Source organism: Hyperolius riggenbachi, chromosome 1 (genome assembly GCF_040937935.1).
Source record: "Hyperolius riggenbachi isolate aHypRig1 chromosome 1, aHypRig1.pri, whole genome shotgun sequence".
NCBI classification, from domain to species: domain Eukaryota; kingdom Metazoa; phylum Chordata; class Amphibia; order Anura; family Hyperoliidae; genus Hyperolius; species Hyperolius riggenbachi.
The window spans coordinates 664,739,916-664,767,295 of record NC_090646.1 but is presented as its reverse complement, the minus strand read 5'-3'; the positions used below and the strand labels follow the sequence as shown (position 1 = coordinate 664,767,295).

Here is a 27,380-nt window from a genome sequence, read left to right as displayed (position 1 = left end):
ATTATACTGGGCTAAGCAGCGTTAGACTGCTTGCACATGCTCAGTAATGTTGGAGGAGGAGGTCTCCCCTCCTCCTCCGCAGCCAGCCACATGGCTAATTAATATTCACTGCACTGCAGAGACTTGTGGTAGGACTGTAGTGTTGATCGGATCATGAACGAATCGTTCATTTGATCCGGATCTTTTTTGTGAGTCGATTCATCCGGATTATCACAATGAAAAATTCAGTTCACAGTGGATGTCTGTCTGGAAGAAACAGGAACATACAGAATGTACAGTGCAGGGAAAGTCCTGTCCTGCTAGTCATTTCACGCCCAGTCTGCTTCCCTAGTAAAATGATTCAAATGATTCGGTTCAAAGATCCGGATCTTTTCAATGATCCGATTCAAATGATCCGAATCCTTAAAAAGATCAGGACTTCCTATCACTAACCTGGAGCGGCTGCTTTGAGAGCTGCATAACGTGGCTCAATCTAACGTCCAACTTCAACACCACCATGTGTTGCGTTAGGGGCACGTTATGCGACCATAACGTCCCCAAAAACGCAACGTCTTGGTGGGAAAGTAGCCTTAAACCATTCCATTGTGGCCCTGGCTGTATGTTTAGGGTCGTTGTCCTGCTGGAAGGTGAACCTCCGCCCCAGTCTCAAGTCTTTTGCAGACTCCAAGAGGTTTGCTTCCAAGATTGCCCTGTATTTGGCTCCATCCATCTTCCCATCAACTCTGACCAGCTTCCCTGTCCCTGCTGAAGAGATGCACCCCCGAGCATGATGCTGCCACCACCATATTTGACAGTGGGGATGGTGTGTTCAGAGTGATGTGCAATGTTAGTTTTCCGCCACACATAGCGATTTGCATTTTGGCCAAAAAGTTCCATTTTGGTCTCATCTGACCAGAGCACCTTCTTCCAAATGGTTGCTGTGTCCCCCACATGGCTTGTGGCAAACTGCAAACGGGACTTCTTATGCTTTTCTGTTAGCAATGGCTTTCTTCTTGCCACTCTTCCATAAAGGCCAACTTTGTACAGTGCATGATTAATAGTTGTCCTATGGACAGAGTCTCCCACCTGAGCTGTAGATCTCTGCAGCTCGTCCAGAGTCACCATGGGCCTCTTGACTGCATTTCTGATCAGTGCTCTCCTTGTTTGGCCTGTGAGTTTAGATGGATGGCCTAAACTCACAGGTAGGTTTACAGTTGTGCCATACTCCTTCCATTTCTGAATGATTGCTTGAATAGTGCTCCGTGGGATGTTCAAGGCTTTGGAAATCTTTTTGTAGCCTAAGCCTGCTTTAAATTTCTCAATAACTTGATCCCTGACCTGTCTTGTGTGTTCTTTGGACTTCATAGTGTTGTTGCTCCCAATATTCTCTTAGACAACCCTTGAGACCGTCACAGAGCAGCTGTATTTGTACTGACATTAGGTTACACACAGGTGCACTCTATTTAGTCATTAGCACTCATCAGGCAATGTCTATGGGCAACTGACTGCACTCAGATCAAAGGGGGCTGAATAATTACGCACACCCCACTTTTCAGTTATTTATTTGTAAAAAATGTTTGGAATCATGTATGATTTTCGTTCCACTTCTCACGTGTCAGGCACAGGCGATGGTGAAAATGATGGCAGAGCAATAAAATTGATTCATGTTTGTGGCAGTAATGTGACAAAATGTGGAAAACTTCAAGGGGGCCGAATACTTTTGCAAGCCACTGTATCAAATTTATATACAATCACATGAATGTAGAAATAAGCCCAAGATCAGCAACCAGCGAAACAAAAGTGCATTCAGGCCTGTTGCACACCAGCAGAGTTTTTCTGAGTGTTTTGCGTTTTTAAACCTCCTGCTAATGTTATCCTATGTGTCTGTGCACACTGGAGCAATGAGGTTTTGTAAACTACATAGCATTATATTGGGAAGAGCTTTTAGAGGTTTTAAAAGCTCTTCCCAATGTAATGCTATGGGGTTTTTTACAAAACCTCATTGCTCCAGTGTGCACAGACGCATAGGATAACATTAGCAGCAGATTTAAAAACGCAAAACACTCAGAAAAACTCTGCTGGTGTGCAACAGGCCATAGTGATGAATGGGCAAATTAGCGAAGAAAGGTGGAAAAATAAAAAAGACAACCATCCTATGTAAAGAATCCCTGAGTAGGAATAAATAGAGTGCTACAAGTAATGGGAAAACTGGTGAACAAGAAGAGGTGCTAAGCCAGTGGGGCCACCCTGAAGGAGTGACCACTGGCATCCCCTGCACTAGCCATCGCAATTCGCCTCTGGGCCAGAGGAAGCTGCTCATTTTTGGCGGCTATGGCGACAGCTAGTGCGGGGTACGCTATACCTATGCCTGCTTGATCCTCATTGTCTGTGGTAAGCTCCAGAGTTCACTCCTTCAGCGTAGTAAGGAATCTGTATACCGAGTTTCATACAAATCGGTAAAGGCGTCTTTGCGTGATCGCGACACACACACACACACACACTATTTTATATACGTATATAGATAATGCATAAACAACTGTAAATACAGCAATTGAGACAGATCAATACAGTAAAAATAATAAAGACTAAAAGTGAAAAATTATTAACCTCCTTAGCGGTATGCACGACACTGTGTCGGGCATACCGCTGGCTGTCCCCAGGAGTCCCCCAGTATAATTTTTAGAGATTGCATTGTTGTAATAGCTTCAGCTAGCACTAGACTAGCTAGCAGTGGTGGCCGGCATCCCCTGATTACTTTTAATCCCCCCGATCGCCGCTAAATACATTACCCCCCCTGGATCCAGCAATCGCGCAGCCTCCCTGCACATACCCGGGCCTCTCTACGGGGAGGATCGGGTCTGGGCATGACGTTATGATGTCACCGACGTCATGTTTGATCCTCCCTATAGAGAAGAGCGGAGCTGTCCAGGGAGGCTGCGCCGATCGCTGGATCCAGGCTGGGTAATGTATTTAGCGGCGATTGGGGGGATCAAAAGTAATCAGGGGATGCCGGCCACCACTGCTAGCTAGCCTAGTGCTAGCTGAAGCTATTACAGCTATGCGATCACTAAAAATTATACTGGGGGACTCTTGGCTGCAAACCCTCCGGCGTGCGTAACGCCCAGGAGGTTAAGGATGCTCACCAAGAACTCGTGATAATGGATAAGCCATGGACCATGAGTATTTTTCCAGTATTCGGCTTTGAAATCCGAAGCCGTGGATTTATTTGAACCACGGAACATGGCCACAACAGGCCGTGATTTTGAATGTCCGGATGCATTCACGATCGTGAACACAGCAGGAAAGTGCATTCACGATCGTGAACACAGCGGGGAACACCGTGGTTAGGTCGTGATTAGCGGAAATGGGTGGAAATTACTTGCCTGGGCCAATCAGAGCCCCCCAGCCAGGCCCTAGCAACCAATCAAAGGAGGGGAGGCTATGCCCCCACCTCCTGTATATAAAGCAGCGGCTATGATGATTATACGCTCGGTACTTGCTAGACTGTGGCACTGAGGATCATATCCAGGCCATTGTTGCTTCAGCATGCGCTTTTTTTTGTTAAAAACTTAACATTTTTACTCCTAACATTGCTCTGATACTGTACTTGTCAGTTGTATTTAGCTAGCTAGCCTGTTAGTGATTTATTATTACTTCAGTTAGCTGTAGTCAGTGTAGTCATAGTGAGAGTGTACTGATTACTGTGCTTAGTGCAGGCAGGCAGGTTCAAACGGATTATACTGCTGTAACACTGCATACTTATCTAGCTGAGCCAGCCAGCCAGTGATCAACTTCCGTTACTGTCACTGGTCAGTCACTAGCAGTGGTGCTGATGAGGACTCTCAAATTCGAATGTACCCGAAAATTCGGGTAGATTTCCATGGTAGACGAAGCTGAAGCCCAGCACATTTTGCCGAATCTGAATGCGAAGGTTACCGAATCGGCGCGCTGGAATTCGGCCGGATGACGCGAAGATCACGCGATCAGCTTCGGTATCCAGGGGATGACGTCATTGGGCCAATCAGAAGTCCTCCAGCCGAAGCCCTAGCAACCAATCAGGGGAGGGGAGCCTGGCCCACCCCTCCTCTATATAAGGCGGCGGCCATCTTGCGGAGCCCCGTCCTTGCTTGTGACTGAGCATACTGAGAGCATCTCCAGTGCTGCTGCGTGTCTCTGAGCAAGTGCTTCTTGTGCTGAACATAGCGTTTTGCTTCCTAAACACCTCCTGAACACATTTATTGTACTCTTTTATAGAAAGCTAGTAATTTGATTGTTTTTAGTCAGGTAGTGTATACTGTATACTGTGCTAGGCTAGTGTTAGTCTGTGTGCAGACTAGGCCTGCTAGCCTAGGTAGCCTAATGCTACGTACACACATGCGACAACAATCGTTCGTTATGAACGACAAACGAACTTTTAATTGAAGAAAGAACGACCTAAGTAAAGTTAGTTGTTAAAGGTGTGTAACGATCTGATCGTTAAAACGAACGTTACAACAAATAAAGCAACGATTGCGCTTGCGCATAAAAATGAAAAGTTCCATGGAGAAATAGTGAAATGCGCATGTCAAGCCTAGTACGAACGATCGTTTCCAACGATGTACTACTTTTGCAAACGATCGTCGTTGGGAAAAATCCGCCAAGCTAGATCGTTCGTTTTGAACGATCTAGCTCGTCCGTCATTAGACTTCATGGTCGTTGGCTGCTTTTTTTTTAAATGATCGTCGTTTGAAATGATCGGGGAACGATCGTTTCAAACGACTATAGTCGCATGTGTGTACGCACCTTTAGCCTACTACTAGATTAGGTAGGTTAGGGATTATTTATAGTTAGTTATATTAGTTTAGTTAATTTGTACTGCTGTATTCTGTTTATTAGGTTCAGTACTGTGTTTAGTTTAAGTTACTGACTGTGTACAGGCCAGGCCAGCATCTGTTGTGATCTGTGACTGTCATCTGCCCGGCCCTATTGATTGCGTCCGTGTGTGACTGACTTTAATTGTCACTCACTGTCTGCCACAATAGTTAGTTATCGTGTAGTAGACTACTACTAGGGGGATTACAGTTAGTTGCGTACTACTACTACCTACCACTACTACTACTACTTTACTGAATTTCTACTGTTAGTCTGTGAGTTTATTAGCTTCTGTACTGTGTAATAGTTACTTCACAGGCCAGCATCTCTTGTGATCTGTGACTACTGTCATCTGCCCGACCCTATTGATTGCGTCCGTGTGTGACCGACTTTGATTGTCACTGTCTATCACACGAGTTAGTTAGCGACTACTGTAGTAGACTACACTACTGTCTGTCAGTCAGTAGTACTACTTCTATTTAAAAAAAAAAAAAAAACTTTCATTTTTTGTTGTCACTCCCAGTCAGACTCACCACCAACCCAGACTCTTTATTAAAGTTTACAGCCTTTCCCGCCCTTTTCTACACATATATATATTTTTTTATTGTCTTTGTATAATTGTACAATGACTGGCAGAGGTAGAGGGCGAGGCACCAGCACCAGGAGAGGAAGCGCCATTGCAGCAGCTGCTGCCAGCACCAGCAGGTCTGTGACTGGTCTGCCACCAGCCACTGAGCGCAGAGTTGTGGAGGAGGGAGCAGAGGCGCAGCAGCAGCGAGTTGCACCCATATTTGACCCGGGTCGTCGCCCCCGGCCCATTGCGGAGAGTCAGGCACAGGCGATGGTGAAAATGATGGCAGAGCAGCAAGCCACCATTTCCAGCCAGACCTCCAGCACCAGCCAGACCAGTGCCACCACCAGCACTCCGCAGCAGGCCTCCACCACCACTTGAAGTCATGTCAACCCCAGCGACCAGCCTGCCCTCACTGAGCTCGCTTTTCACCCCAGGGACCGCAAGTGTTTTGAGGGGTGTTGTGGAGCAGTTTGAGGATGAGATGATGGGGGTACATGCAAGGAGGAGGAGGAGTTTGAGGTGGAGGAGTTTGTTGTTGGCGGCGCTGAGGAGGAGGTGCGTGATGCAGGGGATGTTGGGGTAGAGGAGTTGCTTGAGGCGGGCTCAGAGAAGATGTTTGGGGATGATGATGATGATGAGGTGCTGGATCGTCCCTATGTGCCACCAGCACAGTTGGTTGAAGGCAGCTCGTCTTCGGAGGAGGAGGCGTCTCTGGCGCAGAGGCGCGGCAGCAGCATGGCGGCCAGCACAGGGCGTGGAAGGCAGGAGCCACAGCCTGCTGCTTCAGTCGCTACCACCACCCGCAGTAAAGCTCCACCAAGCAAAGGGACAAAACCACCACAGCCCTCAAAATCCCAAAAAACTCCCCCAGCCCTCAACCTTGAAGGGTAAGCTGAAATCCCCAGTCTGGCAGTTCTTCACTGTGTGCGAAGACGACAAGACCCGTGCAGTTTGCCACAGTTGCAGTGTCAGTCTCAGTAGAGGTCGCGATCTCAACAAGTTGAGTACCTCGTGCCGGCAGACCCACTTAGAGAACAGACATTTTCAGGAGTACAGTGAGTTTCTGAAGCTGAGGGACAGTGGCACAGGCAGTGGTCAGAGCCAGACAGCCACTGCACAGTAAGTGCACAGAATTCAGCAGCAGCATGCCACCCTCCTTCTCAGCAACAAAGCAACTCACTGTTCCCCCCCCCCTCCCCGGGCAGCCAGTTCTCAGTGGCCTCATCAGCTCCCTCCACAGTGGCCTCCTCATCCTCCTGTGCAGGCAAACGCCGCCAGACCCTGCTCAGCGAGTCCTTTCCCGGTGTGACCAAGGTGCTGCCTCCCACCAACAGGCGCATCCGGGTGCTGAACGGGTTGCTTGCCCGGGCCATGTGCTCCCAGCTCCTGCCATACTCCTTTGTGCTGGAGGGGAGTGACATGAGAGCACTGCTGCAGTTTGGGATCCCGGAGTGGCAAGTCCCCAGTCGCCACTACTTCTCCCGCACGGCGATCCCAGCACTGCACCGCTTTGCGATGGTGAATGTGGGCCGCTCGCACGATCACGACTTGAGTGAGCGGATCCACATCACCATGGACTCCTGGAGCAGCCATTTTGGGACAGACCGCTACCTGTCCTTCATGGCCCACTGGGTCAACCTGGTGGAATGCACCACCGAGGAAGCAGCAGCAGGTCCATCCTCGGGTGCAGCAGCAGCAGCTCCGGTCGTCCACTATGTGGTGCCACCACGCGGGGTCAGGGGAAAAGAAGCAGCAGCTCTCGTTGCCAAGCGACCCCGCCTCAGCAGCATGAAGGCCCGCCACTGGCAAGTGCTGCTTGAGATGGTCAGCCTTGGGAAGACCCAGCTCACGGCAGGCAACGTGCTCCGCTACCTGAGGGAGCAGGAGAAGACATGGCTGACCCCCAGAGGGCTCAAAGTCAGATTGGTGGTGTCCGACAATGCAGCAAACCTGCTCCCTGCCATCAGCAGGGGACACTTGACCCACATTCCCTGTTTGGCCCACGTCCTGAACTTGGTGGTGCAGAAGTTCCTGCGCACCTACCAGGGGATGGAGGACTTGTTGGAAGCGGCTCGGAAAATTGTGCACACTTTTCGCTGCTCAGCTGCTGCCGCAGCAAACCTGACAGACATCCAGCAGCGCGAGGGCCTGCCACGACACCACCTGCTTATCGATGTGCCAACTCACTGGAACTCCACCCTGGTGATGTTGGAGCAGCTGGTTGAGCAGAGGAGGGCTGTCAAACTCCAGCTCCTCTCCAACGCACAGTGGGGGCAGATGCAGCAGGTTTGCTTGGTGTCGGCTCCCTTCCTGCAGGGAACCAACCTGGTCAGCCAGGAACGGGCATCCCTCTGCCAGTGGGTGCCCATTGTTTGTCTGCTGGACAGGGCCCTGGGTGACCTGATGGATTTGGGAGAGGAGGCCCTGATCCAGCTGGAATAGCAGCCGCCTGCGCAGTCCACTTCTGCGCAGGAATTTGAGTCGTTGGATGAGGAGTTGGAGGTGCTGGATGTTGCTGTTGAGGGGGAACAGCGGAGCACAGCAGCAGTGGTGAGAGGGTGGAGAGAGGAGGAAGAGGCTCAGGGGCCAGAGGAGGAGGACACTGAACTTGAGGCCACTGACCCTGATGTCTCTGGTGGACGGACCACCCTGTTCACCATGGCAAGGCACATGCTGCGGTGCCTGCGCACAGACCCCAGGGTCAAGCAGATGCAAGTGAGGGAGGACGCCTACATCAGCATGATCCTGGACCCACGGCTGAGGGGGAAGGTGGCTCAGTTTCTGCCAGCTGGAGACCGTGAGCAGCGAACAAGGGAGTTGCAGGAGATCCTTGTTCGGCGATTGGAGGAAGCCTTCCCCCCTCCTTCCACACCCTCTGTCCCTGTCCAGCCAGCACAGTAGCCGGTGCCTGCGGCCAGAAGCAGCGTCAGGCGCCCAGGAGACCTGCTGTCCTTGACTAAGGCGCTCTACATGCCGGTAGAGTAGCCAAGAGAGGAGGTGCGTGCAGCAGCCACCTCCTCTCAAAGTCACCGCAGCGCATGACCCGGATGGTGGCCGACTACATGGGGTCCTTCAGTGGGCTCCACACCGGCAGCGAGGAGCCAGTGAATCCCATGGAGTACTGGGTGGAGTGCTTGCATATTTGGAGTGAGCTGGCGCAGTACGCCCTGGAAGTCCTTGCTTGCCCCCCTTCCAGCGTGCTGTCCGAGAGGTGCTTCAGTGCGGCCGGTGGCGTGGTCACGGAGAAGCGCTCTCGTCTGTCCACACAGTCCGTGGACAGACTCACATTTTTGAAGATCAACCAGGCCTGGATTGAAGGCACGTTCCAGGCACCTGTTGTTGGCGAAAGGGGGACATGAGGTGCCTGAGAATTGTTGGACATCAACCTTCAGTCCCTGGCTCCTGATAATTTGGCCTGGTTTTTCTTTAGTTGCTGTGGTACTAACGCTAGGTAGCATGGCCCGTTACATTGCCTGCTGCCACACGTCACTCCTCCTCCTCCTGCTGTATTTCACCTCCTGCTGTGTGTGTTCCCACCACCAGGGTCCACAGAGTTAGGTTCTGCGTCCATGCGCCACTAGCTATTACGCCACTACAATAGCTAGCTACATTTTTTGTGTTAAAAAAAAAAAATAAAAAATAATTTTGAGGTGTGTGGGTTGAAAACTGAGCTGTCCCAGTTGTGCATTGGACACAATGTGGGCTTCACGACTGCTGTCTGGAACCTCCTGCTGTTGGTGTTTATTTACAGCCGTGGTACTAACGCCATGGCCCGTGACATGCCTGCTGCCACACGTCACTTCTCCTCCACCTGCTGCTGTATTTTACCTCCTGCTGTCTGTGCTCCCACTGCCAGGGTCCACAGAATAGGTTTCCTGCTGCCAAACATCACTCCTCCTCCTCCTGCTGCTGTTGTATTTCACCTCCTGCTGTCTGTGTTCCCACCGCCAGGGTCCACAGAATTAGGCACTGCTGCCACGCGCCACTAGCTATTACACCTCTACAATAGCTAGCTACAGAATTAGGCTCTGCCGCCAGGGTCCGAAGAATACGTTGTCTGCTGCCAAACATCACTCCTCCTCCTCCTGCTGCTGCTGCTGTATTTCACCTCCTGCTGTCTGTGCTCCCACCGCCAGGGTCCACAGAATTAGTCACTGCTGCTATTATGCCACTACAATAGCTAGCTACATTTTTTGTGTTAAAAAAAAAAAATAATAATTTTGAGGTGTCTGGGTTGAAAACTGTGCTGTCCCAGTTGTGAATTGGACACAATGTGGGCTTCACGACTGCTTTCCGGAACCTCCTGTGTTTATTTACAGCCGTGGTACTAACGCTAAGTACCATGGCCCATGACATGCCTGCTACTACACGTCACTCCTCCTCCTGCTGCTGTATTGTACCTCCTGCTGTCTGTGCTCCCACCGCCAGGGTCCACAGAATACGTTGCCTGCTGCCAAATATCACTCCTCCTCCTGCTGCTGCTGCTGCTGTATTTCACCTCCTGTTGTCTGTGCTCCCACCGCCAGGGTCCACAGAATTAAGCACTGCTGCCATGCGCCACTAGCTATTACGCCACAAATTTAGCTATGCTGGTGTTGAATACAAAGTTTTACAACAGTTGAGTTCTGTGAGGGAAAAAACTTTAAGTTGGGTACAAGAGGAAGAATATGAACACAAAACAAAACAAAAAAAAGATGGTGGTGGTGGTGAAGAAGAAGAAGAATAACCAGGTGAAGAAGAAGAAGAATCTGGTGAAGAAAAAGAAGAAGAAGAACAAGGGGTAGAAAAAGAAGAAGAACCAAGTGAAAAAAAAGAACCAGGTGAAGAAGAAGAAGAAGAAGAAGAACCAGGTGAAGAAGAAGAAGAAGAACCACCAGGTGAAGGAGAAGAACCAGGTGAAGAAGAAGAAGAAGAACCAGGCGAAGAAGAAGAACCAGGCGAAGAAGAAGAACCAGGTGAAGAAGAAGAACCAGGTGAAGGAGAAGAAAAACCAGGTGAAGGAGAAGAACCAGGTGAAGAAGAAGAAGAAGAACCAGGCGAAGAAGAAGAACCAGGCGAAGAAGAAGAACCAGGTGAAGGAGAAGAAAAACCAGGTGAAGGAGAAGAACCAGGTGAAGAAGAAGAACCAGGTGAAGGAGAAGAAGAAGAATCAGGTGAAGGAGAAGAAAAAGAACCAGGTGAAGAAAAAGAACCAGGTAAAGAAAAAGAACCAGGTAAAGAAAAAAGAACCAGGTGAAGAAAAAGAAAGAGGAGTGAGGAGGAGATAGTTTTCCATCATTTTTTTTTAAATTACACCTATTTAAATGTGATATTTCCCTTTAAAAAAAAAATGGCCATCCAAATTTGCGAACCCGAATATTACCCGAATTCAGTTACCAATCTCGAACTGAATTCGAATCTAATTCGATGGGTGCGATCCGAATCTGAATTTTGCCCGGACCCGAATTCGAATGTACTCGAATCGAATTTGGGTACATTCAAGCAACTCTGGTCACTAGAATGTTTAGTCAGTGAGTGATATTGCACTGTTCTATTAGTGCACTGCAGGCAGACCGCTGTCCATAACTTTTAGTGTTCTATATTATTTTACTATATCACTTGTATTCAGCTCATAGCCAGTGATTAACATCAGTTACTTGCAGTCACTGCCACTGGTCAGTCACTAACTTTACTCAGTGACATTGTACTGTGCTAGTATCGTGCAGCCAGTTACTTTGCTGTGCGTATAGTGCAGTCAAACCGTGGCGCTGTCCAGTGATTTTCGAGTTCTATTACAGTGTATTCAATATTTGTGAATTGCACCATCTGCGCATTTGTTTTTTTTTTTGTTCTGTTTTTTTTTTTCTGAAAAATCAATAAAAGCCCCTGTTATATTCCGTCTTTCCCCATGCCCACACACATACTGACTGTAAAAAGCAGCACATTTTCTCCACCTTGAAATCTTGTGCATAGTATACAATGTGCAGGCCCGTTTCTAGGGGCCGTGCTGCTCTAGGGGCAGCCTGACTTCTCCTTCCCTTCCTCTTCCCGGGCCGCCCTCCGTGCTCCCCCTCGGAGTGCAGAGTAATTAGCGCAGGGAAGCGCTATACACAGCTACTCACCTCCCTGGTTCCAATCGCCGCTCACGCCGCTGGTCTTCTCCTCTCTGCATAGCCGATTATACACACACTGCTTCCTGCTAAACAGGAAGCAGCGTGTGTATCAGCGGCTATGCAGAGAAGGAGACCGGTGGCATTTAGAACCAGGGAGGTGAGTAGCTGTGTATAGCGATTCCCTGCGCTAATTACTCTGCACTCCAAGGGGGGAGCACGGAGGGCGGCCCGGGGAGAGGAAGGGAGGGAGAGGTCGGGCTGCCCTCCCCGCGGCTGCGGCTCCCCCTCCATTATGAGGGGGGGCACCTACCTACCTACCTTTTTACCTAACCTATACTGGGGAAAGCTACCTATCTAAACTATACTGGGGGAACCTACCTACCTATATAAGATTTGGGATTTACCATAGAGCTGCAGTCCAACCGTGCATAACCCTTCCCTGATTTACTTGAACCCGTGCGTTGGTGTAGCCAGTGCAAAGCTACCTACCTAGCCTATACTGCAGGCACCTACCTACCTAGCCTATACTGGGGGCACCTACCTATATAACCTATACTGGGGGAACCTACCTAGCTAACCCATACTGGGGGAACCTACCTACCTAGCCTATACTGCGGGCACTTAGGCACCTACCTAGCCTATACTGTGGGAAGCTACCTATCTAACCTACAGGTCCTTCTAAAAAAATTAGCATATTGTGATAAAGTTCATTATTTTCTGTAATGTACTGATAAACATTAGACTTTGATATATTTTAGATTCATTACACACAACTGAAGTAGTTCAAGCCTTTTATTGTTTTAATATTGATGATTTTGGCATACAGCTCATGAAAACCCCAAATTCCTATCTCAAAAAATTGCATATTTCATCCGACCAATAAAGAAAAGTGTTTTTAAAACAAAAAAAGTCAACCTTCAAATAATTATGTTCAGCTATGCACTCAATACTTGGTCAGGAATCCTTTTGCAGAAATGACTGCTTCAATGCAGCGTGGCATGGAGGAAATCAGCCTGTGGCACTGCTCAGGTGTTATGGAGGCCCAGGATACTTTGATAGCGACCTTAAGCTCATCCAGAGTGTTGGGTCTTGCGTCTCTCAACTTTCTCTTCACAATATCCCACAGATTCTCTATGGGGCTCAGGTCAGGAGAGTTGGCAGGCCAATTGAGCACAGTAATACCATGGTCAGTAAACCATTTATCAGTGGTTTTGGCACTGTGAGCAGGTGCCAGGTCGTGCTGAAAAATGAAATCTTCATCTCCGTAAAGCTTTTCAGCAGATGGAAGCATGAAGTGCTACAAAATCTCCTGATAGCTAGCTGCATTGACTCTGCCCTTGATACTGAACTTCAGGCATTTTGGCATTTCCCTCTCCCCAGTCTTCCTCCAGACTCTGGCACCTTGATTTCCGAATGACATGCAAAAGTTGCTTTCATCCAAAAAAGACCACTGAGCAACAGTCCAGTGCTGCTTCTCTGTAGCCCAGGTCGGGCGCTTATGCCGCTGTTTCTTGTTCAAAAGTGGCTTGACCTGAACAATGCGGCACCTGTAGCCCATTTCCTGCACACGCCTGTACACGGTGGCTCTGGATGTTTCTACTCCAGACTCAGTCCACTGCTTCCGCAGGTCCCCCAAGGTCTGGAATCTGTCCTTCTCCACAATCTTCCTCAGGGTCCGGTCACCTCTTCTCGTTGTGCAGCGTTTTCTGCCACACTTTTTCCTTCCCACAGACTTCCCACTGAGGTGCCTTGATACAGCACTCTGGGAACAGCCTATTCGTTGAGAAATTTCTTTCTGTGACTTACCCTCTTGCTTGAGGGTGTCAATGATGGCCTTCTGGACAGCAGTCAGGTCGGCAGTCTTACCCATGATTGAGGTTTTGAGTAATTAACCAGGCTGGGAGTTTTTAACAGCTTCAGGAATCTTTCAGGTGTTTAGAGTTAATTAGTTGATTCAGATGATTAGGTTATTCGCTCGTTTAGAGAACCTTTTCATGATATGCTAATTTTTTGAGATAGGAATTTTGGGTTTTCATGAGCTGTATGCCAAAATCATCAATATTAAAACAATAAAAGGCTTGAACTACTTCAGTTGTGTGTAATGAATCTAAAATATATGAAAGTCTAATGTTTATTAGTACATTACAGAAAATAATGAACTTTATCACAATATGCTAATTTTTTGAGAAAGGCCTGTATACTGGGGGCACCTACCTATATAACCTATACTGGGGGAACCTACCTAGCTAACTCATACTGAGAAATCCTACCTACCTAGCCTATACTGCATACTGTGGGCACCTACCTACCTAGCCTATACTGGGGGAAGCTACCTATCAAAACTATACTGCGGGAAACTACCTATATAACCTATACTGGGGAAACCTACCTATCTAAACTATACTGAGGCATCTACCTATCTAATCTATACTGGGGCACCTACCTATATAACCTATACTGGGGACACCTACCTATCTAACCTATACTGGGGACACCTACCTATCTAACCTATACTGCGGGCACCTACCTAGCTAACCTATACTGGGGCGCCTACCTAGCTAGCCTATACTGTGGGCGCCTACCTAGCTAACCTATACTGGGGGGCGCCTACCTAGCTAGCCTATACTGGGGGCAACTATTCTGGCTACCTATATTAGAGGCACCCACCTAGCTAACCTGTACTGGGGCATTTACCTTAATAACCTATACCAGGGGCAACTGCCTATCTAACCTATAATGGGGGCAACTATACTGGATACCTATAGTGGAAGCACCTACCTGGCTAACCTTTACTGGGGGCAATTATACTGGGACACCTATGCCTGGCTACCTATACTGGGGGGACCTATAGCCCACTACCTTTACTGGAGCACCTATGCCTGGCTACCTATACTGGGGGGACCTATAGCCCACTACCTACTCTGAGTGCAACTAGACCTGGCTAACCTAAACTGCAGGCACCTATACCTGGCTCCGGGCAGGGGGCACAATTTTTACACTCTCGCCCTGGATCTATTTTAGCCTAGAAACTGCCCTGACATGTCTGGCAGGGGTCATGGGTGTGAAAGGAGAGGGAGTGCCATTGCCTCCGCCACTTCTGGGACGGATCCACGGCCAGGGTAGCGGGTGCAGCAGAAAGGAGACTATTCGCAGTACTGCCTGGGCTGAGTCAGCTGACACCGGTGTCACCCATTTTAAGCACTTTGGCTCAACGCCATGTGGTCGTTGAGGAGTTTGACTCACAGGCATTAATGGACTTGATGACGAAGGAGCAGCCCATCATGAGTTTCTTACAGACCTCCACTGTGAGCAGCACTCCCAGCAGTAGCAGCCAAAGCTCCACGCAAGTTGTGACATCCACCCCAGCAGCCAGTGGTCAGCAGCCCTTCCCCCCTTCCTGGATGAGAACGTTGTGTCCCTCAGTCTGGCGTCTGGGCTAGTATTGATGGCTGCCATTGAGGAGATGATGGGGTCTGATGTGGAGGAGGAGGTTGGGCTCGGGCCAGAATCCTAAGTTTATGTTGAGGACGATGAGGGGTCTGTGTCTGGAGATGTTGGGGCGGCAGAGGTGGTGGGGGGGGGCAGGAGAAGAGTTCTATTATGATGATGATAATGATGATGTGATGATGATCGGGACCTTCTGTATGTGCCTCAGACCCCAGAAAACATGTTGTATCTTGTGTTAAGGCTCTAAAGTCTGTGTTCCCACTGCCAGGGTCCACGGATACTTACAATTTTTGGGCACAATTCTCGTGCTGTGGTGCCGCCATGCCCTTCTGTGCTGCTGCTGCTGATGTTGGAATTTAATACTGTCTGTGTTCCCACTGCTCGGGTCCACGGATTATTATTGATGTCCCAACTCGCGGGAACTCCACTCTGGTGATGTTGGAGCGGCTGTTGCAGCACAGGATGGCTCTTACGAAGTAAATATGTAGTGAAGAGAACCAGCAACCGCAAGTGATTATCACCGCAGCTCAGTGGACACAGATGCAGCAAGTGTGCCTGGTGCTGACTCCATTCCTGCAGGGAACCAAGATAGTGATCCGGGAGTGTGCATCCGTTTGTGAGTGGGTGCCCTTGGTTTGCCTGCTGGACAGGGCAATGAGAAAAGAGTCTCTAATGGGCTCTTCTAATGGAAGAGGGGGAGGCAGCCAGAGTAGGCAGCACAATCCACCTCACAGGAGGAGGAGGAGGGCTTAGAGATAGTGGAGGAGGAGGAATTGGAGGTCCCTAACCTGAATGCTGGGTGGGAGCTGCAGAGCGCTGCTGGCGTTGTAGGGGGTTGGTGGAGTGAGGTGGAGGACACTCCGCAGGAAAAGGACAACGAGCATGTCCTCGGGGACGAAGATTTTGTTGCCAATGCTCACCTGTTCCCCATGGATGTGCACATGTTGCGCTGCCTTCGCAGGGACCCCCGGGTGATCCAGATGCATGAAAGGGAGGACATCTGGATCACCTTGATGCTAGACCCACGTCTGAAGGGGAAGTTGAGGAAGTTTATGTCGCCATCCACCACCGACCAACGCACAAGGGAGTTGCATGAGGCCCTTGTGTGCAGACTCTTGGAAGCATTCCCCCAGCCTTCCACCCCCACTGTTGTGCCAACCCAGCAACAGGTGACTGCGGCCGCCAAAGTGCTGCTTAGCCCTCTTGCTGCCGCCTCTCATGTTGTATTATTAAACAACAACAGCAGTTTGTGTACCCACCACTAGGGTCCAGGGATGCTACAATTTTTGGGATGATTTATCGTGCTTTGGTGCCAGGGAGGTGCCATACTACTCTTCTTCTGTGCTGCCGCAGAGTGCTGCTTAGTGCTCCTGCTGCTGCCTCCCATGTCGTACTATTAAACGACAAGAGCAGTCTGTGTACCCACCACCAGGGTCCAGGGATGCTACAATTTTTGGGACGATTAATTGGACAGACAACACTGCTGCGTCAAAACAATTATTACCAATTAATAGCCGCATTTCAAGTGTTGATTCCACTTTAAAATCCATGTTCTCAAAAACAATAAGTTCTTTTTGAATTTTTTTTAAGTTGTATCCCCTTATCCACTTTATAATCCATGCAGTTTGGGGGATTGTAGCATGTATGGGGGCTTTGCTATTAACGTTAAAAGAAGATCCGGATCCACGGCCGTGGATCACCGTGATTGACTCATTCGCGGTGAAAATCCGGTTCGAATTCATGATTCAGTTTCAAATCTGGATTTTTAATCACGACGGTTCCGGATTTTTTTCTAGCCACGGCCGGGTTTGTCGAATCCGTATATCAGGGAATCCGGAATTTCCAGATTTACTCAAATTCGTAGATAGGGGTATCCGAGCATCACTGAAAATGATAACTAGTTATAGTCCAAGCACAGCACAGTGTCAAGTTACCGTGTCTGTTGGAACTGTATGTCCAAAACCGAAGATGTAATAGTCCAATTATGGAATGTTCTGTGAGTAATATTCCATTGTTAAACAGCCAAATCCTTCATGTTACTGTATATGGGTTATATAGATAGGCTGGGACTCTCTTTTCAGTCTGTGTGCCCAGCAGTTTTTAACCGTTTCTCCGCTGAAGGGTGGAGATGGTAATGGCACAAAGACAGGTCTGCTACCTGCTCCTGAAATGGTCATATTTCCGCGTCAGTTGATCAAAGCCCGCAGAGAATGATACATATGCATTCCTGGTGTCCTCAGTCCACAGACTAAACACATATACATTTTCAATATAGCTGATGGCCCAGCGTTGCCCGGGTATGCATTTGGCTGGTTTTGGCTCCACCCTCTTTTTCTAACCCTAACGCACAATTACTCAATGACCCAGTTTGTGAACTTTGTGGTCTTTGGCATCAATAATTTGCATTGAAATGAAACAAATCTGATTGGCTGTTTGTGGCTCCACCCCCTTTTCTCAATTTAAACCCCAGTAACCCAATGACCAACTGTGCGCGGTTTGAGGCTTGTACCATTAACAGTGCAAGAAGGTCAGCAATGTAAATATTCCCCTTAAAAATGAATAGGTGAATTTTGATTGGCTTTGTTAGGCTCCACCCACTTTTCTGAATATTAGTCCCAGTCACCCACTGACCAACTGTGCAAAGTTTGAGAAACCTAATATTAATAGTGTAGGAATGGCTGCAGTTTACATTTTCCCAGTGAAATTTGTATCTTGTCTCCGCCCACTCATGACCCGGTGTTGCCCGGGTATGTATCTGGCTGGTGTTGGCTGCGCCCACTTTTTCTATCCCTAATACACAATGAATAAATGACTCAATTACCAAGTTTGTGAGCTTGGCAGTATTTGGCATTAATAATTTGCATTGAAATGAAACAAATCTTGATTGGCTGTTTGTGGCTCCACCCCCTTTTCTGAATTTGAATTCCAGTCACCCATTTATCATCTGTACCAGGTTTGAGGCTTGTGCCATTAACAGTGCAAGAATGGCAGCAATGTAAATATTCCCCTTAAAAATCAATAGGTGAATTATGATTGGCTTTTGTAGGCTCCACCCACGTTTCTGAATATTAATCTCAGTCACCCAGCGACCAACTGTGCAAAGTTTGAGAACCCTACCATTAACAGTGTAAGAATGGCTGCAGTTTACATTTTTCCAGTGAAATTTGTATTTGTCTCCGCCCCCTTTTTGGTTATGAGAATAAAAAGTATCCTATATTTTATTCCAGGTAATGTACTATGTATGTGCCAAATTTCATTCAAATCCGTTCAGCCATTTTTGCGTGTTCAAGTAACAAACATACAAACATACAAACATGTGAATTTTCCCATTTATAATATTAGTAGGATTGGTGGCAGCGACCTGGTCTCTATATGAGATTGCAGATTGTATCAATTGTGCATACAATCAAAACTATAGTGTGTGTGGCCTCACCAACCAATCCAAAAGGTTACATTGCCTGCAGTGCTGAATGCCTTTAGGATTCCCTCAGGGTCTAAGGCTGAATGGTAAACTGTGGCAAAGGGAACAGGAATTGGAGGGAGACTGCTAACCTCACATCAGGATGCTGCAGGTCTCCCGGGAACATTTCATAGGATTGGGGGGGGGGGGGCACTGCAGAGCACCTGTGGACATTATATGGGATGGGAGGACACTGCAGAGCACTTGGGAACATTCTGTAGGATGGGAGGACACTGCAGGGAACCTGGGAACATTCTAAAGCACAGGAAGACACTGCAGGGCACCTGGGGACATTCTATAGGATGGAAGGACAGTGCAGGGCACCTAGGGACATTCTATAGGATGGGAGGACACTGCAGGGAACCTGGGAACATTCTATAGGATGGGAGGACACTGCAGGGCACCTGGGGACATTCTATAGGATGGGAGGACACTGCAGGGAACCTGGGGACATTCTGTAGGATGGGAGGACACGGCAGGGCACCTGGGGAGATTATGTAGGATGGGAGGGCACTGCAGGACTCCTGTGGACATTCTATAGGATGGGAGGACACTGCAGGGCACCTTGGGACTTTCTATAGGGTAGGAGGACACTGCAAGGCACCTGGGGACATTCTATAGGGTGGGAGGGCTCTGCAGGACACCTGGGGACATTCTATAGGATGGGAGGACACTGCAGGGCACCTGGTGACATTCTATAGGATGGGAGGACACTGCAGAGCACCTTGGGACATTCTATAGGGTGGGGAGACACTGCAGGGCACCTTGGGACATTCTATAGGGTGGGGGGACACTGCAGAGCACCTGGGGACATTTTATAGGGTGGTAGGACACTGCAGGGCACCTGGGGACATTCTATAGGATGGGAGGACACTGCAGGGCACCTGGGAATATTCTATAGGATGGGAGAACACTGCAGGGCACCTTGGGACATTCTATAGGGTGGGGTGACACTGCAGAGCACCTGGGGACATTCTGTAGGATGGGAGGACACTGCAGGGCACCTGGGGACATTCTATAGGAAGGGAGGTCACTGCGGGGAACCAGGGGAAATTCTATAGGAAGGGAGGACACTGCGGGGCACCTGAGAACATTCTATAGGAAGGGAGGTCACTGCAGGGCACCTAGGGACATTCTATAGGATGGGAGGACACTGCAGGGCACCTGGGAACATTCTATAGTATGGGAGGACACTGCAGGGAACCTGAGAACATTCCATAGGATGGGAGGACACTGCAGAGCACCTGGGGACATGTAGGATGGGAGGGCACTGCAGGACACCTGGGGACATTCTATAGGATGAGAGGACACTGCAGGGTACTTGGGGACATTCTATAGGGTGGGAGGACATTACAGGGCACCTGTGACATTCTATAGGGTGGGAGGTCACTGCATGACACCTGGGGACATTCTATAGGATGGGAGGACACTGCAGGGCACCTGAGAACATTCTATAGGGTGGGGGAACAGTGCGGGGCACCTGGGGACATTCTGTAGGATGGGAGGACACTGCAGGGCACCTGGGGACATTCTATAGGATGGGAGGACACTGCAGGGCACCTGGGGACATTCTATAGGATGGGATGACACTACAGAGCACCTGGGGACATTCTGTAGGATGGGAGGACACTGCGGGGCACCTAGGGACATACTGTAGGATGGGAGGTCACTGCAGGGCACCTGGGAACATTCTATAGTATGGGGGGACACTGCAGGGCACCTGGGGACATTCTGTAGGATGGGAGGACACTACAGGGCACCTGAGGACATTCTATAGGATGGGAGGATACTGCAGATCACCTCAAAGGATTTGTGCTCAAATTTGAAAAAGGGTTCCTAATCAATAAACAGCATAAGTAAGCAGCATTATGCAGCATTTGTCCCCCTCCACCCATGGGTGGGCACTGGGTGCTATTTCGGTGCTGTCCATGGAAAGGTACTAGGTGCATATAACGGCTTGGGAACTTGGTTCTGTGTGAGTACCGTGCCATGTGGATGTGGGTGTTGATTATGGGGGGTATAGGGTGTCATGTGGGTTCTAGGTGCAAATACTGGGTGCCAAGTGGGTTTTGGGAGTGAGTACAGGGTGCCATATGGGTGCTGGCTAGTTGGGTGTTGGTTGTCATGTGGATGCTGAATGTGGGTTCTGGGTGAGGGCAAAGGGTGTCATGTGGGTTCTAGCTATGGGTGGGTATCATGTAGCATGTGAGTATTGATTGCAGGTACTCAGTGCCTTGTGAGGTCTGGGTGCGTGTACTGGATGTCATGTGAGTGATTGGTGTGGGTACTGGGCGCCAAGTGGAGGCTAGATGCAGCTGAAACAGGAGGGTGCAGGAAAAGGAGTAAAGTAGACACAATCTGTAAGGAGATGTATTTATTTGTTTCAGGTGATGATCTGGTGAAGCAGATTCTGCTGGATGAAGATGGCCACCCCCTGCCTGCACAGCTCACAGGTAAGTAGACCATTCTGTATATGAAAATCAGAAAATTAACAATTGGCAGAGTATCTCCAGAGCTTTAGGCATGGACAAAAAATAGCAAATTCAATTTTGAATTTCATTCCAGGTTTACATACCGAATTCTAACTTAAATGTGAATTTTGGCAAAATGCATTGAAGTTAATGTTAACTGCTTGCCGACTGCGTCACGCCGATGGGCGTGGCCGCCGCGGCAGCCCCAGGACCGCCTAACGCCGATCGACGTAAAGTCCTGGTGCAACAGTTTGCAGGAGATCGCGCGCAGGTTGCGCGTGCATCTCCTGCTTGGTGGGTGGAGTGGTGCTCCGCCTTCAGTTTCGGATCGGCCATCGCCGCTCGGAAGACTGTTACACGGCGACACCGCCGTGTATTTACATGTACAGCGCTGCGATCAGCAGCAGCGCTGTACTGGGGACAGCCGTGTGACGCGGCTGTCCCCCTGGGGGACAAGATATTGATCGGCTCTCATAGGCAGAAGCCTATGACAGCCGATCGCCGTGATTGGCCGGCTGGGGGGAAGGAGGGATTGTAAAAAAAATAATAATAATAAAGAAATAGTAATAAATAAGTATGAAAAAAAACAAATAAATATTTATTTAAAACAAAAAATAAACACAGAGGGGGCGATCAGACCTCACCAACAGAGAGCTCTGTTGGTGGGGGGAATCACTCGTGTGCTGTCTTGTGCGGCCCTGCAGCTTGGCCTTAAAGCTGCAGTGGCCAATTAAGTAGAAAATAGCCTGGTCACTAGGGGGGTTTAACACCATGGTCCTCAAGAGGTTAAAGTCTGAATTCTGTTTTAGTGACATTAATGCATTATGCACATGTGCATGCAAAGACAAATAAGGAAAAAATAGAAAGAGAAAAGTAAAAGAAAATGATTTGCATTGCTTGTTTTAGAGGAGGCTGATTGGGATAAAAGTGACTATATAGAAATAGAATGAATTCATGTTTCTTACTCTCATCCTGCTTACAATCCAGCAGTTGGCCCACAGCACAGGCACAAAGCCTAGGTGTGCAACCCTGACAAAACAGCGTCCAGTGCTTTATCCTCACTGTACAGCTGGGGTGTGTTGCAACGCCGTTTGTCAGACCTTTTGCCTTTTAGTCAGTCTTGTCGCTTGTCAGTCACAGTCTTGCCAATCACAGCCATCAGTCTGTTTAGTCAGTTTGTCAATTCAAAACAACTATCAGTTTGTCATGACAGTCCATTCTGCCCTCCCTGACAGCCCAGTCCACCGTGGCAGTCCTTCCCTCCGGTCCGCCCAGCCTTTCCTTCTATCTGTACGATCAGTTCTCCCTTCTCACACTGCAGGCTTTGTCCCCCTGCTCTCCCTGCCCCCTGTGTGGCACTCCCAGGGGTTTTGATCTGGTCACCAGGGCAGAAAGGTAGTGAGTAACCTATTAGGGGTGATAGTCTATCATCCATTGTGGGATGCTGTGGTGAAAGCCCATGGTCACTTAGATTCCCCACCCTGGGAGTGTCCAAACCAATTACCATTGCCAAGGTCTACAGGGCCCACACGGTACTGAAGAGCCACAGCAAAGGTAAGAGTGGCACTCACTGAAGAGGGGACTGGTGTACCCAAGCCTTGGAAGACCCCCACACTCTGGGGTCCAAGAAGCTATATGCGAAGTGAAGGCTGGGCACCACGAATAGGAACAAGTTCTTTTATTGAGTACATATAATAATCCGAACATTTGTATAGCGCTTTTCTCATGTTGGACTCAAAGCTCTCAAGAGCTGCAGCCACTAAGGGAGCGATCAAGTGGCCGCCCTGCAGTGTTAGGAAGTCTTGCCTTGAACTCCTTACTGAATAGGTACTGACCCTAGCCAGGAGTCGAACTCTGGTCTCCCACGTCAACGGCGGTGCACTTCGGCCCGGGGAGAGCCGAATGACGGCTCTCCCCGCTGCCGGTAAATTCCGAGGCAGTGTTAAATACTATTCCCCCTACGTGTTATCACAACTCGGAGGGAGATGTAATTCGGGGTCTGGCAGCCGCCGGAGCCCTGGATTACTGTTACGCAGGGCGCGCATCATAGCATTGCTGCTATGATGGCGCCCAGCTCCGGCACTCGGCTCACAGAGCCACGCGTCGAAATAAACTGATCCGCTTTTATTTACATTGCATCAATGAAAACCTGCTCCGGTTGCTTTAGGGGCTACGCCATGGTGTTTCTGGCCTTAGCCGTTATCAAGCCATATTGCCAACCAATATGGCTTGATAACGGGCTAAGGCCAGTTCCAGTCTGTCACCCCTAAAGCCACCAGAGCATGTTTCTATTGATGTATAACCACAGCGCTTTGTCAATCTTAAGTCATCTACAGGTCACCACAGTGCTCAATATAAAGGCATATGGGTGACCATCACCAAAAGAAATATTGAGAGATGGATCACTCCTTGCTCTTCATAAAATCATTCCGTTTTATTCCAATCCACAAATAAAAAGTATGCAATAACTTACTTCCAGGAACTGGAGACTGGGCATTGTCGAACTGACTGATTGATGTCTGTATGTGCACTTTGTCGCACGATATGCGCTGTTAAAGCAAAGGGTCCCTGTCAAAAGGACCCTGGAAGTAAGTTATTATATACTTTTTATTTGTGGTTTTAACTGTTTGTATTATCATGAGTGTCAAATTTATATTGAATTATAGATCATGTGGAATAAAGATCATGTCAATATTTTGTCCATACAATCTGTGTGGTGCATTCCCTCAGGGATTTCTTTTTCATTTTTTAAAATGCCACACTGTGCCAGTATGAAAGGGCCCTTAGGGAAGGTAAGACCAACATTACCTCTCCTTTTTTAAACTGTTTGTAAATGTTTTATTGAATTGGGTGCCTCCGAACCACTTTGTTTGTGAGTGTTCTATAAGCCTCCCCATGTTCTGTACCCTCTTCAGCCACTGAGATGAGGCCGGCTTTCACACTGCAAACTGGTTTTAGCGGTGGGGTGCGAAGCGACCGCTGCACCGTACCGCCTAAAATAGGCCTTCAGGGTATACCGTGTTACTAGGCGGTATTCCACGTCTGGTTCTCATCCAAACAGGAAGTGACGCTTGCGGTCATTTCTTGTTTCGAAAATACGGACATGCACGTAAAAATACGCTTCCGCGCATGGTTGCCGCACCGCTGCCGCCAACATTTTTCAAATCCCTGCTGAAGAAACCTTCACTTGATTCTGCACTGCCATCCAACTACCGCCCAGTCTCCCTCCTCCCTTTTGCCTTGAAAATTCTTGAACGCCTGCCCACCAACGCCTGACCAACTTCTTCAATTCCAACTCCCTTCTCGATCCCCTGCAATCTGGTTTTCGTACAGCCCATTCTACAGAAACAGACCTCACCAAAGTGGTCAATGACCTTGCCCTTGCCAAAGCCGATGGTAAATACTTCATCCTGCGCCTCCTAGACCTCTCCTCGGCATTTGACACTGTCGACCACTCTCTCTTCTTTCACTCCTTGCAGTCAATGGGCATTCAGGACCTAGCCTTAGCCTGGATCTCCTCCTACTTCTCCAACCACTCCTTCACAACATTTTTCAATGGCTCCTCATCCACTCCTACACCCCTCTCAGTTGGTGTTCCTCAAGGTTCCGTCCTAGGACCACTACTGTTCTCACTCTATACTGCCTCAATTGGCAAAATCATCTCCTCCATGGGCTTCAACTACCACCTGTATGCCGATGACACCCAGATATACCTCCACACCCCAGATCTCTCCTCTACCATAGACAAAGTCTCCGCCTGCCTCACATCCATTTCCTCCTGGATGGTCGCCAGGTACCTGAAGCTTAATTTGGACAAGACTGAGCTTCTATTATTCCCACCCCGCACTGCTGCACCCCTCCCAGATATGCACATCACTATCGAAATTACTACCATCCGCCCTACCTCCCAAGCCCGCTGTCTAGGTGTTACCCTGGACTCTGAACTTTCCTTTACACCCCACATCCAAGGTATTGCTCGATCCTGCAACTTCCACCTCTGCAATATCTCCAAGATCCGCTTCTACCTGTCCCCTGACACCACTAAACCCCTTATCCACACCCTTGTCATCTCCCGCCTAGACTACTGCAATTCTCTTTTGTCTGGCCTCCCCTCTAACCGTACTGCCCCACTTCAATCAGTAATGAATGCAGCAGCCAGACTGATATATTCTTCTCATCGCAGCGCCTCTATGACTCCGCTCTGTAAAGCATTACATTGGCTCCCCATCAGCTTTAGGATCAATTTCAAAATCCTGTGCTTGACCTACAAATCAGTGCACAAGACCTGCCCAACCTACATCTCTGAAATGGTCCACAGACACATACCAGCCCGCCCCCTCCGATCCTCCAATGACCTGCACCTCGTCGCACCACGCATATTTCAGTCCCATGCATGATTGTAGGACTTCACCAGGGCTGCCCCCACTCTCTGGAACTCTCTCCCACCAGCCATCAGACTCGCCCCCACCTTTAATACCTTCAAACAAGCTCTCAAAACTCACCTTTTCATGCTCGCATACCCCCCTACACCAGCACCATAATACGTTCTGTTAGACACCCTCTCAACAGATGCAACTATTGTCTCCACCCCCACCCTTTAGATTGTAAGCCTCTGGCAGGACCCTCCCCCCTAGTGTTTCCAGCTTGATTGTGCAATCTTACTGACAATCACCCCTCTTGCGGTCTAGAACAGTCTCTATTTTGACCAATGACACTGAACTGTTATCAAATGATTAGCATGATCTTGTTTTGTTGTGAGCTCCTTGTATGTCCTACCTTGTATGTTAACCCATTTATCTATTGTGCAGCGCTGCGTAATATGTTAGCGCTTTATAAATACAATAAATAATAATAATAATTGCCATAGACTTACATGACTTCCAGTCCAATCGCACGTCAACGCAGATACTTACACTAATGTAGTTTTGGAAGCATGTCAGATTGAGCACTTCTGGCGCGCCCCCCGCAGGTAATATGAAAGCACCCATTAACTTTCATTGCCCTGCAGTAGCAGTGGGGTAAATTGCAGCAATGCAGTGCATCAGTGTAAAAGGGCCATGAGGCTTCCTCTCTTTATTATGATTTTGTTATGAATGTATTATTTCCAGGAACGTCCTTGGACAGCACCGATGAGACCTGTCTCCTTCCCCACATCAAATGGACAGAAAGCTAAAATTAGCATAGACATTTGCATATTTATTAGGCAGGCATATATAAACAGGCTCCAACAATACCATGTCAGTTGTTTTCTGTCCACCACACACAGGATGCTACCGGAGGAGCCAGAGCTAACCATGTCTGTGAGGCAGGAGCTGCTGCAGATGCTGAGCCACATATCGGAGGTCAGGAGGCCTGGTGTGGGCTTGCACTGTGGCTTGGAGGCTTCTCCATCAGGATTTTCATGCGTGGACGCACATGACGCACTTCCAGCGGAAGAAGAGACAGATCATGTGATCAGGCCAGGCGGGTGGCGTAATGCTGCCACAAGATGTTCGGGCCGCCCTATGCTCAGAGACAGCTGACCGCGATATGGATCCCAGAGCCCGGCGGTGAGGGAAGCAGTACAGCTGCCTATGCGGCAAGGTGAGGTAAGGTGCAGGAACCTCTTTGACAATAGTCGTTGTCCGGGGGCAAACATTTTCTGCGTAACATGCATCAGTGTGTGAGGGGGGGTGGCCTATTTGGCGTGCATATTTGACGGCTTTATTTAAAGGCTGTATACTGGTCAGGATGATTGTTTGTGACCATGGACGCTGCCGCTGGTTCCTCCTCCACCAGATCTGTGGATTCTGGCTCAGATTCCTCTCTGGTTGGTGTCACTATACATATTGACTCCTTTTTCAGATTATGGGCTTGATTCACAAAAGAGTGCTGATAGCACGGCCGTTTCTGTGCAAATTTTTGCATCACACACAATCGTGAATTTTCACGCGAAACGATAACGGTTTTGCACGCAAACGTGAATTTTCGCGCAAAACCGATATCGTTTTGCGCGAAAACGGCCATGCTATCAGTTAGCACTCTTTTGTGAATCAAGCCCATTGTATATACATTGTATTATCTATCAGACTAGCATTAGTTACACTCTTCCTTTGTTCTCTCTTGTAGCCTAATATCTAGCCTATATCGGATAAAGACAAGCCTGAGCTGGCTGACAAGGCTGGTAGGAGTGACAAGGGAAAGTCTACACAGAAAACTGATCACAAGAAATATGCAATCTGTGCTGTGAGAATATCATCCTCGTCATCTAGACCTTTATGCCAAGCGTGTATTGACAAAGTTATGAAAAAGGAGTCACCTGTCGTATTTAAAGACCTGATGGGATGGATGCGTTCAGAAATGTCTACTGCCATTAAAGCCATTAAGGAGGCTAATATTCAGCTACTGTATCTACACCTGCTCCTCCATCTCATCCCTCTACATGCGGCAGTGTTGATATATTTCAGTTGCCCAACCGCCTCAGCCCTCCTTTGAACAAGACACTATTGTTCCCCTAGTATTACAAA

At 48.7% G+C, this 27,380-nt stretch overlaps 1 protein-coding gene across 1 annotated transcript in view; it reads left to right on the top strand.

Moving 5' to 3' along the window:
* Positions 1–27,380, top strand: part of LOC137544105 (NACHT, LRR and PYD domains-containing protein 3-like) — a 230,620-nt gene that overhangs the window by 85,085 nt on the left and 118,155 nt on the right. The window contains exon 5 of the mRNA XM_068265174.1: positions 20,791–20,856. Coding sequence (XP_068121275.1) covers positions 20,791–20,856 — 66 coding nt within the window. The remainder of the gene's footprint in view (positions 1–20,790; positions 20,857–27,380) is intronic.